Raw genomic sequence first — 18,195 nt, 5'->3', positions numbered from 1 at the left:
GACTCTAGATCCTCTCCTCAGAACTACTGAATTAGAACCTGCAATTTGGCTAGATCTCCAGGTGATTCATACACACCTAAGTCTGAGAAGCAATGGTCTGATTCTCAGGCACTATAATATAATGGTGACTTAGATGAAATTTGGTAGGAAATGAGCATCCCCCTTTTGAGAGAAGTTCAAAAGGAAGTAAGATATGACCAAATCACATCTTTGAGGGTTTGCCAGCTATAAAAGGCACAAAGTAAATTCACAAATTACCATACACTGATTTCAGATTTAAGCTACTAAAGTGTAAGATTTAATGCATTATAAGTAGTATATTAAGTTTAATGCCTTTAAAAAACTGCTTTAGGAAATAATCTAACATTCTAGGAGCCTGAAAAAAGGAAAAACCAGCAAAAGAATAAGCATTCTTTGTTCCTACAAATTTGGACTCGAAAAACATAAGTACAAACATAGTATTCAAAGTGATTTACAGCAAAAATTCATTAATTACAGTTGGGGGTTAATGACTGCATATATTTCACAAAATTTAAGTTTAAATATACTTTTGAAAGCATATTTTGATCTTACTACTTATACCACCAACTCAAATATTTTGATCTTTTTACTTATTGTACTACCAACTCAAATGTTTTCATGTAAAATGCCTACTTAAAAAGCTAAAAATAGCCAGGACAGACACCTTTTTGTATTTGAGGTTCTCAGATATATGTTCACACCTTTGCAATGAAAAAGGTAGCTTTCAGACTACTCAAATATATGTGAATTGGTAGGAACCAAAAAATGGTGGTTGTAGTTCATTTTCATTAATACTTTGCAAAAAGAGAAATATGGGGGAAAATGCAATTGGAGGGTTAAAGCTTCCTTAATATTCTTAAATGGTCATTACCTTTTTGTGTCGATCAGCATGTTTATAGGTATTCAAGGAGTATTTTTATGAGAAAACCTAGAATACATATTTTTTACTACATAAAACATTTAAGTAGTACATAAATTAACTTCCCATTAACAGCAGAGAAGGGGTTAAAGCTAAACATATGGTTTTAGTATAATTTAGAGCTTTTGTGCTAAAGCAATTTGGGGAGTGTATTTCCTTCTTTCACATTAGAAATAAGTCTTTATAAATATGGTCAACCACTATGGGTTTATTTAGTAATGACTCAGTGATGATTAATTCTCATAATCAGCTCCTGTAAGTTTTCATGGCATACAGACTTTCAAGAGAGCACTCCAGGTAGCAAAAGACACCTGTTACCAGATTTTTTTGGGGTAAATAATTCAACTATTTTTTAATGGAAGACATTAGACAAAGAAATTAGATAACTTAGATAAAAGAGTTGGTACAGTATAAGACACCAGCAATGTGCAATGCCATGTTAAGAACAAAGGCTATTATACTTTATCCAACTATACAATTTTTAAATTATAAGCAAAGCCAAGTCTGACTTTAGGCCCCGTATTGGGCTCCACACTGGGAGTGGAGCTTTTATATAGCAAAGCCTTACCAAATCAATATACCAGAAGTTCCAAAGAAGTGGGGTTATTTTTAGACTACATTTCTTTTTTGAAATTCAAAACATTTCAGGTAACTAGAAAAAAAATTTTTACAGATGAATTCACTAATTTTTGTTTAATGACAAATGACCTACCAAGGCAACATAAGTAAGTTTCAAGGCTACCATCCCATTTTCCTGACCTTACTCCAAACAGAAGAATCACTATATGATTCTAGAATCTCAAAACAAATACATTGAGCATATTTGATATTTGGGACTTCCTGAAATCAGTTTTTAAAACTTTATTTTACAAGTGAAAATTGCATTTTTAAATTTTGTAATAACATTTCTTCTCTAGAGATACAATTTACTCATTCATATCTTCAAAACAAAAAAAATCAATATAGAGGATCAGCATAGTAGTATCCTACTGATAAAGGTTACACATACGTATTCTTATTGGTCTCCAAACCATTGGGAATTTAAGGTTCTCTAAGCTTTCATTATTTGTATGCAATGTTAGAGAAAACCAGTTTATCAATTTATGATTTAGTGGGTCATGATCAGGGTAAATTATACTATTCCAGTGAATAAATACATGTTGATCATTTCAGAGGTAATTTAGGTCCCTTTTATGCCAGTACAGGACAATTATCTAGTTATCCAGAAAATCAAATTTTATGAAGTATTCAGAAAGTAGCCCATATGATGGGCATAATCTAGATGATCTTAGCCTAAATTTATTCCTTGATCCTCAGTAAAGTGCAGTGACTCCAGATGTATGTTTTACAGATGCAAGGATTTCTTTTCCTTGGTCAGTGCAGAAATACAGTTAATTTGTACTTCCTGAAAATACCTTTGTTTATCCATGAAGAAAGCTTACTTTTATTTGCCTTTGTCTGGTTTTGAATTCACAGGTTTACAGACTTTTCCAATGACTACATTTTAGCTTGTATTTCACCAGGTAACATTTGAAAGGATATTTATTTTGTAGCTTAACTATTTTAAATTCACTGTTGGCCAAGTTAATAATAGTGGATAGTTTTCTTATAGAGAGGGATTCTAAATCAATGAGTAGATACCTGATAGCTCTAATCAACAGGTTGTACCTCCTGTACTTTCCCTATATTTGAGAACTGCATACTACTGTATTATCCATGGCCTCAGGCAACAGACCACAAAGGATTACTAGAAGGAAAAAGAAATATAGCATATTGGTCCTTTCTTCCCACCCCTCCCAAATGGTCAAAGCATTTCAGTGGCTAAGTTTTCTTAACTGGAATGAAACAGGAGTTTTAGGAATTACTGATTGAGTTAAAAAGGGACAAATAACACAGTAATTTCAAAAAGTCTTAACAATTTTGTGAAGATTATGTATCAGTGTTGCCCTAAGCATTGTTGGTTTTTTGTTTTTGTTTTTTTTTTTTTTAAGATTTTATTTATTCCTGAAAGAGAGAGAGAGAGAGAGAGGCAGAGACAGGCAGAGGGAGAAGCAGGCTCCATGCAGGGAGCCCAATCGATGTAGTACTTGATCCCAGGACTCCAGGATCACGCCCTGGGCCAAAGGCAACACTAAACCGCTGAGCCACCCGGGCTGCCCGCGTTGTTGGTTTTTTAAAAAAAAATTTTCTTTCTTTCTTTTTTTTTTTTTTAATTGCAAGAGAGTAGGCTTAAACTCAGGAAATAATAGGTCAGTCCATTATCTACATATTCTTCATTTTGGCCATAAGGTCTTCCAAGCTTTCACCAGAATCTTCCACAGTTACCTCAGCTACAGAATCTTCTTGCTATCAACAAATAAGGGAAACATTGTGAAAAATAACCATATAAGATTTACAATGCTTAGGAATACAAAATCACTAAGTTGTAACCATGATCTCTATTGCAGTGGTATTTTTAAAATTGTATTATGGCTAAAATCTCAATATACAAAAATGTTACCTTCATTAATCAAAACCTACTTTATCCATTAATGAGTCAAGAACACTATTTTAGGTCTGTGTTTCAAACAGTTTAAAAGGCACTGTGCCTATTTCCACATTAACACTGAATACCTCTCACGTCTTAACGCCTATAGTGTAAAAAACAGGAAATACTGCATTGGCATTATAAAATAGGAAAAAGATGAGAGAAGATAAGCAGACATTTTCTCTTATATGACATTTACTTATGGTAAATCAGATTTTGGATGTACCTTTTTGGGAACTGTGTATGCCACTGTAATTCCTTCAGGTAAGTCAGGAACTGGACCTGAAGAATTTTTCAGTTCCTCTTCTGAAACCTCAGATACCAACTCAATACCTAGAAAATTAAATTTTATAATAGTTTTCAAGGAACTTAATAAGCAATAATTACTCAAAATCTGTATAACTTAATTCTATTTCCTCCCATAAGACATTTGATGATGCCATTTCAGTTAATGAAAGAATTCCTACCCCACTCATTGTCTTCATGTATTATCTCTTCCTCTTCTTGAATAGCCTCCTGTTTGGGCAATGCTGCTACCTTTTTCTGTAGAAATCAAACAGTATCAATTTGTTCTTACTCATTCTCAGGCATCTACAGCATTGAGCAAGAATTCAGACAGGCTTTTTATTTTACTCAAAGCAAGAAAGACTTCAGATTTTTTTCACTTTTGGAGCATGGTGAATTTTTTGCTGACATTTCCACCTTAGGAATACAATCAAGAAAACTTTCAAAATCCAGGAATCCATCTATCTTGTATTCCAAATCTAGAAAACTGTTTTAAATTATTGTCCGAATAATATGACCTCTCACACATTGTGATGGATTGGTGTATACCTTGTATTCTTCTTGGTGCTTCCTGCAATTTCGGTCATCGCACTGAGGATTTGGCTTCATGGACATAGTAGGGAAAAAATCTTGCATTGCATTATATCCAAGGTAAAAACTAACAGTACCAAAATTTAACAGAAACCTAGAAAAACAAATCAAAGTACACTTAAAGAACTAAATCATAAAAGTATTAGAATTGAAATTTTTTTAAAAAGATGGTTTTTAAGTACATAATGATCTTTGTAACAAAATAGTACTTTAAGATGTCAGATTAAAATATGAAGACATGGTACTAAATCTAACTACTGTTTAGAAGTTTTTATACACAACTTACTATAAAGTTTACAATCTTAAATATACAGTTCAATGAAATTTTCCAAAAGTCTTCACCCATGTAGTCACTACCAGATCAAAATACAGAACATGTCAGGTATGCCACAAAGCTCCCTTGTGCTCCCTGCCAGTCAAATCTGATTTTAGAAGATGATATGGAGAGGAAAAATCCCATATAAAATACAAACAAAAGGAAAAATACTTGCAACAAATGTTAATATACAAGACAAAGAAACTGACCAAATGATAAGCAGACAATTCACAGAAAAATGTAAGTGCTCACCCCTTTCCATAAACTGAAAATTAAAATGAGATACCCATTTTTCACCCATTAAATTAACAAAGATTAAAAAGTCTGATGATAAAAAAAAAAAAAAAAAAAAGTCTGATGATACCCAATGTTATCAATTGGTGTGGCTGAAACAGGTACTCCAACATTGTGACAGAAATGTATAATACTTCTGAAGGAGGAATTTAATACTCTCAAAATAAATATTGCATAAACTCAAATTCCACTTCTAAAAGCTTGTATCTAGAAAAATCTATACAAAAATATATGCAAGATATTTGCAGCACTGTTAATAAAGCAAAATAAAAAAATCTAAGTAGCTTTAATGTCCATCAATAGGGGCTTGGCTACATATTACACATCCTGAAGAGAATAGTGTATAACCGTGATTTTTCCCCACCTTTTTTGTAGCATACTATAAAAGGTTTTTAGATAGGTCCTACTGAATTTTGTGTAGTTTGTAAAGTGAAGTTGTCTTATATGAAATAGCCCTAGACAGTTGCCTTGAGAGTTCTCATACATGCTTTTCACAATTTTTTTGCTGGTAGCTGACACTTCTGGTATTAGAGTGCTTCTGTGTATCATGCTGCAATTTGTTCTTATTACATTGGACGGTTAAGAAACATAAAGCTTACTAAAGTTGTAAAGTGAGAGAAAAAAATGGCCTGATGTAGAAAAAAAAAAAAAACCTTAAAAAGGTTCTGCTTTTAATAAAATGTGAGTTGGTTCAAAAATTCTTTGACATTAATTTTAGCTGCAAAGAAATCTTTGCCCTTCTTTTTTGCTGTAGTTTAGATGATGTGGTTGCTGGATATGTTTTTGGATAGCAGAGATATTATCCTCATTAATGTATAATCACATTGGTATTGTTTTTAGTAAGAATTAAATAAAGAAGTATGTTTATGCCCTTTGGTCAAAACTGCAGAGATTTAAGTCATTTGGTCACTACTTCATAAATACACTAGTACCACTGTACCATTTAACAAGAGCTATTCTAAATGCAGAGTAACATATGTGTATTAATATGTTTAAATTAGATATACTAAGATATGTATGTAAATTAAAAGTACATTATATTATACATATATAAAAATGTATGTATATTTAAAACTAGATTTTAGAAAACTACTTAAATAGTAATTCCAATATTTGAGATGCTTTATGAAATATATTTCCATCAAAAACAATCAGGACTATTCAGAAAAATTAGCCCTCACTCACTTTAACACATTTTGAACTAAGATCCCAGCAACCACTCCCATAGTGGTAGGAAGACTGGCTGCACAAACACCTTCTCGTTTCAGAGTCTTTTCATCAATATTTGCAGCAACTACAAGTGGTGGAGCACACTACGTGAAAAAGAATGAAAGAAAATATATTTCAAAACAAAAGGAAAAAGTGTAACATAGTATTCTATCACATTCAAAGTTTTTTCTCTGAATACATTTTCAACATCCCTAGGAACTCTAGTACTTAACAGTGGGAAAAAAAAAATAAGCCAAAATAAATCATGCATACCGCAAAACAAGCAGATTCTCCAGGAATTATGAGCTGTATATGCCCTGACACAGCATTTTCACTGACCCCAGACTCCATCCACGTTTGCCCAAGTTCATTACAAGCCTTAGTAGAAATAGGTGAAAACATAACATCAAAAGAAGTAATTTACCATAAGTTCTTTTCTTGAAAAATTGGGGTTTAACTAAATGGATTACCAAGATGTTTTTAAATTTTTCAAGAGAAAGTTATAAATAGTGGAATTCCTTGGCAAATGCCACTCTCTAAAAAGTAAAGTGACAACATTTAAGCAAGCAGTCAATAAGTACCTAATTAAATTGAACCATTAGGTTCATAGGATATATTAATGTAAAAATTCATTTTTCTAAAATAATTTCAGCAATTAACTGCAAAATCTCTTTTGAAAAGTTGAAAACACAGTAATTCAAAAGAATTTTATTTCTGAGAAACTAGGTTTGTAGGCAATTTATATTTATACCTAAAGTAATGAAAGTCAAAACCAATGCTGACAAAGAATAGGACATCTTAAGATAGTCCTTTATCTTAAATATTGTACTTCAGAAGTATCTACTATGTTATAATTTCTATATTGGAGGAAATAGGATACTAAAAACATAAGCCACATCAGTAAGGCTAGACAAATCCCACAGCCATTAGAATCTCAAAGGCAGGCTAAGAGATCATTAAAAATTAACAGAACACATCATATAAGGGTTTAAATGCAGAACTATACAAGAAAATAGATGAATCCATGAGTATTAACATCTTAGACAATAGGAATACTTACTGTATTTATTGTCATCCGAGCTTCAAAATTGTCCACGCAGCTAAGAACTAGGTCAACAGGTTTTCCTTCTTCTAATCCACCATTACTAGGCAAAGCAAATAAATTTTATTGGGGGGCGGGGGAATCAGGACACAAAATACCCTCTAATTAGACTGCAGGCACACATTTATTCTTTCAGTAAATGAGTACAATCATGACATGGTATTTAATATTAAAGATCTAGTAAAGAGTATTAAGTAATATGAATATAACATGAATGATTCTACAGTTCTACTCCTGGAAGGCACAAAAATTACCATTTCCCTATCAGCTTCCAGACTTTTATTCATGTTTCACTCCACACATAATAAAAATTGAATACAATTCAATATCTCAGTGTTGTTACAACATTCCGCAGGAAATCACTTTCACATAGAAATATAATCTAGAACACAGAACTTAAAATTGAGGATCCCTTTTTAATCATAACAAGTTTTTGTTTTTTTATTGTGATTACTATTGTGTTTTTGGACAATACTTAACTTTTTACTGGGCTCCTAATACATAAAGATCGCACAGAAAACTATTTTAAAAACAAATATATATTGAATGTATGAACTCATTGAGTTAAATGAACATCAAGAGATTTTTCTATTACTTGTTTAAGCTAGACACTGTACAAAATATTCATAAATAAAATTTACCTTATTCTATCCATGAAATGTTGAAAGTTTTCGACTGTGGTTATATTGTAGTTGTGTACTTCAAAAAGAACATCAGGATTAATGTTCCTGAGAGGAAAAAAGGGAATGATTATTAAACTACTGGTAGGAATACTAAATGAAAGCAGGAAAAAGAACTGAAAAAGATCATTTAAGAGGTTAGAAAAATGGAATTCAAACTATTCAAAGAAAATCCAAAGTCCTCTTCTACTTATTTTGCCCCACTTCAAGGACTACTACATTCACAACATTTTGACTGCATATTACAGAACTGTTCCCACCATGTATGTGCTTAGAATTAAGCTCTTATCACTTCTGTTGAGTTACCACTGAGCCTGACAAAAAGAGTTTCCCTATTCCTTATTTAACTCAGTGCAAGCATGTTTGGGGCCACAAAGAAACTTATTAAAGGTTGGCAAGGCAGGCCACTAGTGTCAAATCTATTTTTATAAAGTCTGCAAGCTATGAATGGTTTTTCCTTAGAAGAACAATGTTTCATAATAGGCTAAAATTACATGGAATTTAAACTTCAGAGTCCATAAGCAAAGTTTTATTGGAGCAGCCATGCTCACTCATTTTTCTATTGCCTACAGCAGCTATTGCACTACAACTACATAGCTAGACAGTTTCACAGTTGGCCCTCCAAGCCTTAAATATTTACTACTTCGTCCTATACAGAAAAAGTTTGCCAACCCAGTTCCAAGAGGTAAGACAATTTGTATAGTAAAACCTGCATTTTATAGAGAAAAGTTTGTGCATTAACTTAAATAAAAATACACGAACTAAGATTTCACTATAGTCTTTAATTGCTAATTCCCTTTACCTCAAAGTATATTCTGCTGCTTGAACTTTACTTAATCCTGCTTGATGAGGTTGGAAGAAAAGTCTATTCATATTGGCCAGTTCCACCTTGTCATAGTCAAAGAGGAGCAACTAAAATGAAAACAGTGGTATTTTGATGAAAAACATACCGAAATATAAGCTAAAAATAACAAAGAATCAATTAGTGGACTTTACATTTGATGGGTTTAATAGCTTGACAGTAATATTAGCTAGCTCTAAAAATATTAATTCATTTAATGCTCATATAGGTATAAATGAGACAACTATGACACATGCCCCAAAGCCACTCAGCTAATACATATGAAAATGAGGTTCAAATTCAGGCATTCTCAACCCAGCATCTGCACCCAAACCCTAATACTTACTGCCTCTCTAAAGGATTCACTGAAAAACTGTTTATTCCATTTCATTCCAATTGTTTACTGAAGACCAAGAACACATTAGAGAAGTGAAATTTTAAGATAAAAACAGGGCACCTGGGTAGCTCAGTTAAGCATCTGCTTTCGGCTCAGCTCATGATCCCGGTGGAGTTCCATGTCTGGCTCCCTACTAGGCAAGGAATCTGTTTCTCCCTCTGCCCCTTCCCTGCCCATGCTCACTCACTCTCTCTCAAAAAATAAGATTAATAAATAAATAAGATAAAAACAAATGCCATAACTTAAAACCATAGTATAACATGACTCCCTTTGTGACTAGGACACCATTTTTAACCCACGCCTAAAATATCACCCCAAACAGAATTACTACCCAGTAAGTTTCCTTCCATGTATTTAGACATGACAGCATTTCTCACACTCACACATACACCTTTTTAAAGATTCCATTTTTTATCAGTAAGGACAGGTTGCACCCAAATATTTCCAAGGTCCCTTCCTTCACCTAAAATTCTGTGACTAACACAATTCTCAGCATCCTAAGTTTAACAATAAAAACAAAAGTTTGGGAAAATGCCAGGGTAAAGTGAGCACAGAAGCAAAGGTTACAGCAGTGGTTGAGGGGGCTGTGGCTTATGGTGCATTATCCTGTACACAGCTAAAATTTTTTAAAAAAGGGGGGGAGGGTTATGGGGGGGGGGAGTCTTAACAAAATTAACCCAACCTATAGAACAACCCCTGGGTAACTCTTAATATCTTGCTAGAAAAAATGCATCTCCTCTGTCTGCCCTCTATAATTTTCTGACTCGGCTTTAAAGTCTCCAAGATATAGTTTATTTCAGCTCATTAGACACTACTTATTAAGTCAGGCCAAGTATTAAATCTGAGTCATCAGCTTCATAGCTGGTTTATAAGTGACTTATAAGTGACAGGAAATTACTTGAGTCATCAGCTTCATAGCTGGTTTGTAAGTGACTTATAAGTGACAGGATATCTCAAGTTTGGGGATAGGAAATATCAGTTGTAGCTCTGTCACAAGTTAGCTCTGACCATGGATAAGTCACTCACTTTTTAGGCCTGTATCTTCCTCTGTAAAATAAAGGAGCTGATCTAGATCTGGTGATCCAGGACACCTCAAAGGGGTTAAAAGGTGGGCTTGAAGTCTCCCATCTTGCTTCGTGATCAATTGGCAAGAAAAAGATTTCAAGATTACATTTCTGGATGGTATCTTTTCAATTAATGTATCTGTAAAAGTTTCTTTGTAAATATTATGTGTTCTGGTGTATCTAAGATTCCAAACAAAATGATCCCTGCATTTCCTCAAGATGTATAGTGACAGTCTGGTAAGCAAAGCAGTCTGAGCAAGAAATAGGAAATGCAGAAATAGGCTTTGTCTGGTTGCATATAATCTTTGCTCTTTTTAAGCTCTGTGAGCTCTGAAATATATTTTTGGGTTACTTCAGTGTGTTTGACAAAACAGCTTGATATTTCTATCAAACAAAAATGACTTTCATATTGCAACAACCTTTGTAAGAACCACTCAAAATTCTCTTAAAAAGGCAAAAAAAAAAAAAAAACCCTGTTTAAGCATGAATTAACTCCTTGTTTATCTGTTTGATATATTGAAAAGAATTCTGAAACTTAACCTATGAGATCCTTAACTTAAAACTTGAATGCAGGGATCCCTGGGGGGCGCAGTGGTTTGGCGCCTGCCTTTGGCCCAGGGCGCGATCCTGGAGACCCGGGATCGAATCTCACGTCAGGCTCCTGGTGCATGGAGCCTGCTTCTCCCTCTGCCTGTGTCTCTGCCTCTCTCTCTGTGTGACTATCATAAATAAATAAAAATTAAAAAAAAAATAAAAAATAATAAAACTTGAATGCACATTGGAATCCCTTGGAGAGTTTTTTAAAAAAATACTGATGTCTGGGTCCCATCCCCAGAGGTTGATTCTATTCTATTAGATAGCAAAATTTTTTTGAACTTCCCAGGTGATTCTAATCATAGAAATATTTGATAACCATTGTTCTAGATCCTTGCTACTCAAAATGTGGTCTGGACTAGCAGTATCCGTATCACTGGAAGCTTATCAGAAATATAGGGGCTGGGCAGCCCTGGTGGCTCAGCAGTTTAGCGCCGCCTTCAGCCCAGGGCCTGATCCTGGAGACCCGGGATCGAGTCCCACATCGGGCTCCCTGCATGGAGCCTGCTTCTCCCTCAGCCTCTCTCTCTCAAAAATAAATAAAATCTTTAAAAAAAAAAAAAAAAAAAGTAAAGAAATATAAAGGCTAACTTTTTTTTGGGGGGGGGCTAACTTTTAATATATATACAAATTATATGGAGATTTGTTAAAATACAGATCCTTAATTCAGCATGTCTGGCATGGGGCTTGGGAGTATTTATTACTAACAAGCTCCCAGGTGATGCTGATGCTACTACTTAGGGCATCAGACTGAGTAGCAAGGATCCAGCAGTTCTTAAAAATCCCCCTAGGGCAGCCCCGATGGCCCAAGGGTTTGGTGCCACCTTCAGCCCGGGGTATGATCCTGGAGTCCCGGGATTGAGTCCCACATCGGGCTCCCTGCATGGAGCCTGCTTATCCCTCTGCCTATGTCTCTGCCTCTCTCTCTGGGTCTCTCATGAATAAATAAAATCTTAAAAAAAAAATCCCCCTAGAACATCAGAATCACCTGGGGATTTAATACAAATTCAAATTCTTAGGTGCACTAAAAACCTAAGGAATCAAAACCACTGGGGTAGGGTCTATGTTTTAAGAAGCCTATGAAATGATTCTGAAACACATCAAACCTGAGACCCATAATCTCCATGATCTCTATTATCCTAGGTCAATCAGCTATGATTCTTTTTTTTTAAATTTTTTTTTTATTTTATTTATGATAGAGAGAGAGAGAGAGGCAGAGACACAGGCAGAGAGAGAAGCAGGCTCCATGCACTGGGAGCTTGATGTGGGATTCGATCCCGGGTCTCCAGGATTGCGCCCTAGGCCAAAGGCAGGCGCCAAACCGCTGTGCCACCCAGGGATCCCAGCTATGATTCTTTGATCAACTATAACCAATTATTGGCTGGCTTTTGTAAACTTCAAAGATTTTAAAAGGTTAATAAACACAGAGTTTTTATGTTGCCTTTTCTATATTGATAAATGAATGCCAACTTTGAAACCATTTTCTTTTAAAAATTTGGGGCATGGGGATGCCTGGATGGCTCAGTCAGTTGAGTGTCCAACTCTTGATTTCAACTCAGGTCATGATCTCAGAGTCCTGAGATTGAGCCCCACAATCTGGCTCCTGTGCTCAGTGTCTTTTGTCTTTGTCCCTCTCTCCCTCCCCATGCTCACTCACTTACACTCTCTCTCAAAAAGTAAATTAAATCTTTAAAAAAAAAAAGGGGGGGGGAGGCATGGGACAAGACCAACATATTAAAAAGCACTGATAAACTTTGTGGGAAAAATGCTTGCTTTGTCAAAATGCTAAAGAGGGGTAATCAATTGTGGAAAGCTTTGGTATTCAACCACTAAGAATCTAACATCATAGGCTTTACCTTTATAAATCTGAGACTAAGTATACTGATTTCCAGGATAAGATTATCTCTCCTTCCTACCCACAACCTAAATCGATTTTAGAAAAAAGTGAAAGAAAAAAAAAGCCACATAGAGGTTAAAAGAAATCCAGAGCATTCTCCAGTTCAATTTTAAGAGTAAGAAAGGTATTTTCTAACTAGAAGTTTGTATCTCTTCTTCACCTATCTCACCCACTTCCCCTCTGGCAACCACCAGTTTCTTTTCTGTATTTAATAGTTTTTGTTTGTTCATTTTTGTTTTTTAGATTCCACATATAAGTGAAATCATATATTTGTCTTTCTCTTATTTCACTTAGCATAATATCCTCAGGACCATCCATGTTGTCATGAATGCCAAGATTTCATCCTTTTATAAGGCTGAGTAATATTCCATTATACAAACACACACACTTATCTTCCTTATCCATTCATTTATCTATGGACACTTGGGTTGCTTCCATATCTTGGCTATTGTAAATAAATGCTGCAGTAAACACAGGAGTATATATATCTTTTCAAACAGTTTTCCTTTTCTTTGAGTAAAAATAAGTCATGAAAATTAAAAGTACAGCATAGAGAATATACTCAATAATACTGTACTAAAGTTAAATACTGTACTAAAAAGACTAAAGTCTTTTTATTCTTTTTCTTTTCTGCCTTCTTTTTATCTGTTTTGGTAGGAATAAGCTTTTGTTCTCTTTTCTGCTTTGCAAGAACTTCATCATATAATGTTTCTTTCATGGTGACAGGTGATGACTGTACTTATGAGCACTGAGTAATGTACAGAACTGTTGAATTACTCAATGTGTTGCAAAACCGAAACTAATACTGTAGGTCAACAAATATTTAAAAGTAAGTTAATAAAGGGCCACTATTCTTTAAAAAAAAAAAAAAGGTACATGCTTTCTAGTCCATCTTGTATAAAGCATGTTTAAAAAATATGATAGGTGCCTGGGTTTCACACACTATCAATTTAACAGACTTCTCTCCTAAGTTTCTATATTTAAAACAGCCCAAATTGTAATATATCTTATTCCAAACAAAAAGTTATTGAACAAAATTGGGATATTCCTTGTTTTATCTGATTATCAGCTTCCATTTGGGTGGGGTTGTATCTTAACTACTGTGGGTAGAAAGAACAATATGAATAAAGACAGCACAAATCAACAAACCATTAGTAACAAGAAAAATTCCTAATTTGTACCTGATTTACTCCAGAAGTGAGAAGTTTCCCTATGACAAAGAGAAATGTTTTTACCTTACCAATGCCACATCTTGTCAGCATTTCAGCAGTCACACTACCAACTCCACCGACACCTACTATTGCTACAGCAAAGGTTCGGATTTTCTGTGAAACGCAAAATTATAGATTTGTCGGTTAGCTTTTCATCAAAAATGTCATCAGAAATAATTTTCATTTACTGAAATCATCTTCAAAAACTTGGAAAGGTTTACCATACCTCATAGTCGCTTACGATTCCCATTCGTTTCAATGCCATTAGCCGGCTTAAAACAATGAAAAAATGTTTTAAAGCTTACAATCTTTTAATTGTGATACAGGTAAACACATCATCACAGAAAAACACAAACTCAATCATTGCTAATGCTTTAGAAGAAATCTTTCAGGGGTGCTTGGGTGGCTCAGTCAGTTAACATCTGCCTTCAGCTCAGGTCATGGTCCCAGGTCCTGGGATAGAGCCTCCTACTTTGCTCCCTGCTCAAAGGGGAGCCTGCTTCTCCCCTCCCCCTCTTGTTCCCCCTGCTTGTGCTCTCTGGTGTATGCTCCCTATCAAATAAATAAAATATTTAAAAGAAAAAAATCTTTCAGGGGCTTTTACCAGGTGAAACTAAAACACCTGGGCAGCTTTAAAAACACTATCCTTACAGGTGTAGCCTATGCAACAAGATTTTTTTTAAAAGCTCCTCAGATAGTCTAATGGACAACCAAGATTGAAACAACTGACTTAAATGTTAAGGGTCCAGATGAGATACGTTGAAGTGAAATTTCAACATTTTTCCATGCTTCCTTAGCGTATGTAAATATTTAATGTTTAACATCAGTTGTCTCTGCTCATAATGGACGATGTCTACCTTTAGTAAGTACCAACTGCATGCCAAAGACTGTTAAGTACTTTAGTCTGTTATGTATTTAATATATATTTAAGCCTATACACATAAAATTCCCATTCATTTACACTTTATTATTATATAGATTTTTATTTATTTATTCATGAGACACACAGAGAGGCAGAGATACAGGCAGAGGGAGAAGCAGGCTCCATGCAGGGAGCCCGACGTGGGACTAGATCCCAGGACCCCCGGGGGTCACGACCAGAGCCTAAAGCAGATGCTCAACCGCTGAGCCACCCAGGTGCCCCTCACTTACACTTTAAAGAGTCAAATAGCTCTACCAGGCTTGCTAGGAAATTCTGCAGGCTTCTGGCCCCTTCCTCCCTTTAACCCTCCTTCCTAATTTCCAGCTGTTACTAACACATCTCTAACTTGCTAACATTGTTACTTCGGGATTTTCAGTTTTAGGTATCACCTGAAGATTTCACTCGTACCATTGGTCCCTACTCTACACAAACCTTTCCCATGGTCGCTGAGCTACCAAGAGGTGGGATCTGATTCCAATCGGTCCGGCTCTGGTAATCCTTCCTCTTAACCACCGCACCACATTCAACCAGCTGAAAGGACGGGAGCGGACGAGGCTGGCGAAACCCAACAGCTTTTAAAGCTAAAGCTAATCCTGGTCTCCCGCCACGTCCCCAGTTTTGCAATACCGAGAAGCCTTTATGAAACTCGAAGCTCAGCGCTTGGTGGGCTTCACCCCTGATGTCATCTTCTGAGACTTATTACTATCGGTTTTATGCAGAACGAGGGAGACTGCGGCAGAGGCATCAGGTAACGGGACGCCTGATCCCCAGCAGGCCCGGGAGCAGCACCATATGGCTGATTCACTCGGGTTTGGTTTTGTGTATGTGTGTGCGCCTGTTTTAAGAGAAAGACGGCCTTTTCACCTCTCCGAAGACTCGGCCTGGCGCGTCAGGGCGCAGGACCCCAGCACGCGAGGAGGGAGGTGGGAGGCCGCGGGAGCTGGGCCCGAAGGGGCGCCTCACTGCGGACCACTCGGACACCCGGACTGCACCGCCTCCGCCCCGCCCCGCCGGTCACCTGTAGGGGTTGGAGTCCACCACCTCCGAACTCATCTTCTCGATGCGGACCCGGCCGCCGCCTCCGTCGCCTCCCCCCACGGCCCGCCGACTTCTCTCCTGAGCCAGGGCCCGCTCCAGCTCCTCCACCCGCTGCTGCAGCCGCTGCACGGGCTCGGCCATGGCTGGGACCCCGGCCGCCAGCGCCCCCAGCCGCCGCCGCCGCCGCCGCCCCACGCTGCTAGGCGTGCGGGTCCCCGCGAGGGGAAGGGGAGGCAGCCGCCGCCGCTTTCCTAGCCCAGAGCCCTGCGGAAGCGCTCCCGGCGCCTCACACGCGACACGTCTCCGCCGCTCCCGCGGGGTTCCCACGGTACCGCTTCCGGTACGCTGCAGTCATCGCTCCCCCTCAGGGGGAAACACCCCCCCCACACACACACACACAAAACCCGCCCCTCTTAGCTTCCTTCTTTGCCGGGTCCTAAGAGACCAGGCCGCGGCAGAGCTGTGGGTCATTAGTGTCCAAAGCCCGCGGCCGGCGATATTGCCTTTCCAGCCCGGCGGCTAGGAGAAACACCAGGATCTCTTATTCCTGGGTTCAAGGTCTCGACGGACCCTTTTCTGCACCGGACCTGTAAGGTCTGAGGCTGCCGGTGCGTTACGTTTGGGGGTTGAAGAGGCCTTTTCGTTCCTAATTTCCCGTAGCGAGTAACAGAGCTTTGCCTTCTTGAAGGTTGCGGCCTCCGACCGTGAGACTGAAATAAGAGTCTTTGCGAACCCGCGGAGGCCGTCGGGCTGATGGCGACTAGAACCTAACTGGACGCACGCAGGCGCAGTGTGATTGGCTGGAGCAGAGCGGTGGCCGCCCCGACGCGTGCCGGCCTCGCCCCCTGGCTGTCGGGCCCGGCTCCCGGCCGCCGGAGCTCGGTGGATTCTGCGTCTGCGCCGCCCGCAGCAGCAGCCGCAGCCATGGCGGCAGAGGCCTCCCCAGAGCCCGACACCGCCGAGGTGTTGCCGCAGCACAAGTTCGACAGCGGGGCCTTAGAGGCCTACCTAAACCACCACTTGCCCGGCTTTGGGGCCGAGCCCGAGGCCAAGCTGACCATTGCCCAGTACAGGTATCGACGCCGGCTTCTCCTCCAGCAGAAACAGATCTGTGCATTGTGCTTTTCTCTCTCTGGCCCTGGGGTGGAGTCGTCATTTCCCCTATCCCAGCTGCTTTTCCTGCAGTGACTCACTGTGCAGGTGGGGGCTGCCGTCCGCGGGGTCCCCTTGCGTTTCCTTCAGGGCATTTCCAATTCGAGGACTGTAACGGAAGCACCACAGCATTCACGATTCCAGCTCTGAGAAGGAATCTTTGTAAAAGGATGCAATTATATACCTGGAGGGCTCACTGAGACCGTTATGGTTGGAAGCTCTGTGGAATATAAAGAGGTCTTGCAACTTTTTTTCTATAACCATTGGATCTTTTTTTTTTTTTTTTTTCTGAGAAGCAGATGTAATTCCGTTAAAATTGGCCATATTCTTGGAGATTGAGATAATGGCACCAGCTGGGGGAATGAATTCTAATCCTAGACCTTCTGTTTAGTAAATCACTCCACCGCTTTGGCTTTAGTTCTTTTGAAGTGATGGAATGGAACTGGCTGGCGATCCTGAAAGTGCTATTCCCCACCATGAATCTGGCTCTGATCGGTTTTATAATAGAAAACAAATTTTTTGAAATTTAAAAAAAAATAGTATTTTGATAAACACACAAAGCTATAGAAACTATCTTAGCTTTCAGGAAATTCTGTCACTTAATGACTAGGAATTTAAACGTTACATAAACTCCTGAGAACCAGTTTCCTGATCTGTAATAAGTATCCGTTCCTTTTGATAATTAACTGCTGTAATAATCGGTGAAATATTTTAAACTTTGTTTACAAGTTTCTAGACTAGAAACCTAAACTGGTTTTAATTCTGTACTACAAGACTCTCTGACCTATCTCGATTACGCCTATTTTTATTTTCACACTAATCAATAGTCAAGGAACACAAATGCCAGAGGCCTGTAATACTGTCAGGATGTTTCTTTCTCCAGCTACATTCAGCTCTGTGAGTGCAGGCAAAGAGGTGGATTTAACTCAGGATAGGGGAAGCCAAGCAAATATCATGGAGAGAGGGCAAGTGTATTAAAGATGGACTCAAGGGACTGACAATATAATTGACCATCAAAATTAAGCGAGTTCAGAAAGGATGTGGTGGGGGAAGGGGAAGCTGAAGGACGGTAAACAGTAGTATGATCAATGGACCGTTGATCCCAGGATTGAAGGATCTTTGGAATGAACGTACC

The 18,195-nt window shown here is 38.0% G+C and overlaps 2 protein-coding genes across 4 annotated transcripts in view; one reads left to right on the top strand and one right to left on the bottom strand.

Annotated features, from left to right (window-relative positions):
* Positions 1-3,133: 3,133 nt before the first annotated feature.
* UBA5 (ubiquitin like modifier activating enzyme 5) lies at positions 3,134-16,501 on the bottom strand. Of its 2 annotated transcripts, XM_041734171.1 has the most exons (12): positions 15,889-16,501; positions 14,175-14,220; positions 13,973-14,062; positions 8,747-8,856; positions 7,906-7,992; positions 7,223-7,307; positions 6,436-6,540; positions 6,139-6,266; positions 4,302-4,437; positions 3,935-4,010; positions 3,694-3,800; positions 3,134-3,286 (listed from the first exon to the last, which is right to left on the bottom strand). In XM_041734171.1, the coding sequence occupies exons 1-12, from the start codon at positions 16,047-16,049 to the stop codon at positions 3,203-3,205; spliced, it is 1,215 nt and encodes a 404-aa protein (XP_041590105.1). In that variant the 5' UTR covers positions 16,050-16,501; the 3' UTR covers positions 3,134-3,202. The 2 variants fall into 2 exon arrangements, with proteins under 2 accessions (XP_041590105.1, XP_041590106.1); XM_041734172.1 differs by lacking the exon at positions 14,175-14,220 and having other exon boundaries at positions 15,889-16,020.
* Positions 16,502-16,656: 155 nt separating this feature from the next.
* ACAD11 (acyl-CoA dehydrogenase family member 11) overlaps positions 16,657-18,195 on the top strand; it is a 105,251-nt gene continuing 103,712 nt past the window's right edge. The window contains exon 1 of one of the 2 annotated variants that reach the window (XM_041734169.1): positions 16,657-16,981. In XM_041734169.1, coding sequence (XP_041590103.1) covers positions 16,833-16,981 — 149 coding nt within the window. In that variant the 5' untranslated portion in view covers positions 16,657-16,832. Of the gene's footprint in view, positions 16,982-17,108; positions 17,298-18,195 lie in introns of those variants that run through there. The other variant, XM_041734170.1, reaches the window with a different exon arrangement.

Source organism: Vulpes lagopus, chromosome 19 (assembly GCF_018345385.1).
Source record: "Vulpes lagopus strain Blue_001 chromosome 19, ASM1834538v1, whole genome shotgun sequence".
In the NCBI taxonomy this organism is placed as follows: Eukaryota; Metazoa; Chordata; class Mammalia; order Carnivora; family Canidae; genus Vulpes; species Vulpes lagopus.
Note: the sequence above shows the minus strand (reverse complement) of the source record. Positions and strands in the feature narration are given on the sequence as shown.

Bases quoted from the DNA above. Each gene is read 5' to 3' on its own strand.
- UBA5 (XM_041734171.1), bottom strand. From the start codon at position 16,049: ATGGCCGAGCCCGTGCAGCGGCTGCAGCAGCGGGTGGAGGAGCTGGAG. The intron at 6,541-7,222 runs GTAAGTATTCCT...ATTTCTACTAAG, and splicing joins CTCGGATGACAATAAATACA to GCTTGTAATGAACTTGGGCA. The intron at 4,011-4,301 runs GTATACACCAAT...TGATTTCTACAG, and splicing joins AGCACCAAGAAGAATACAAG to AAAAAGGTAGCAGCATTGCC.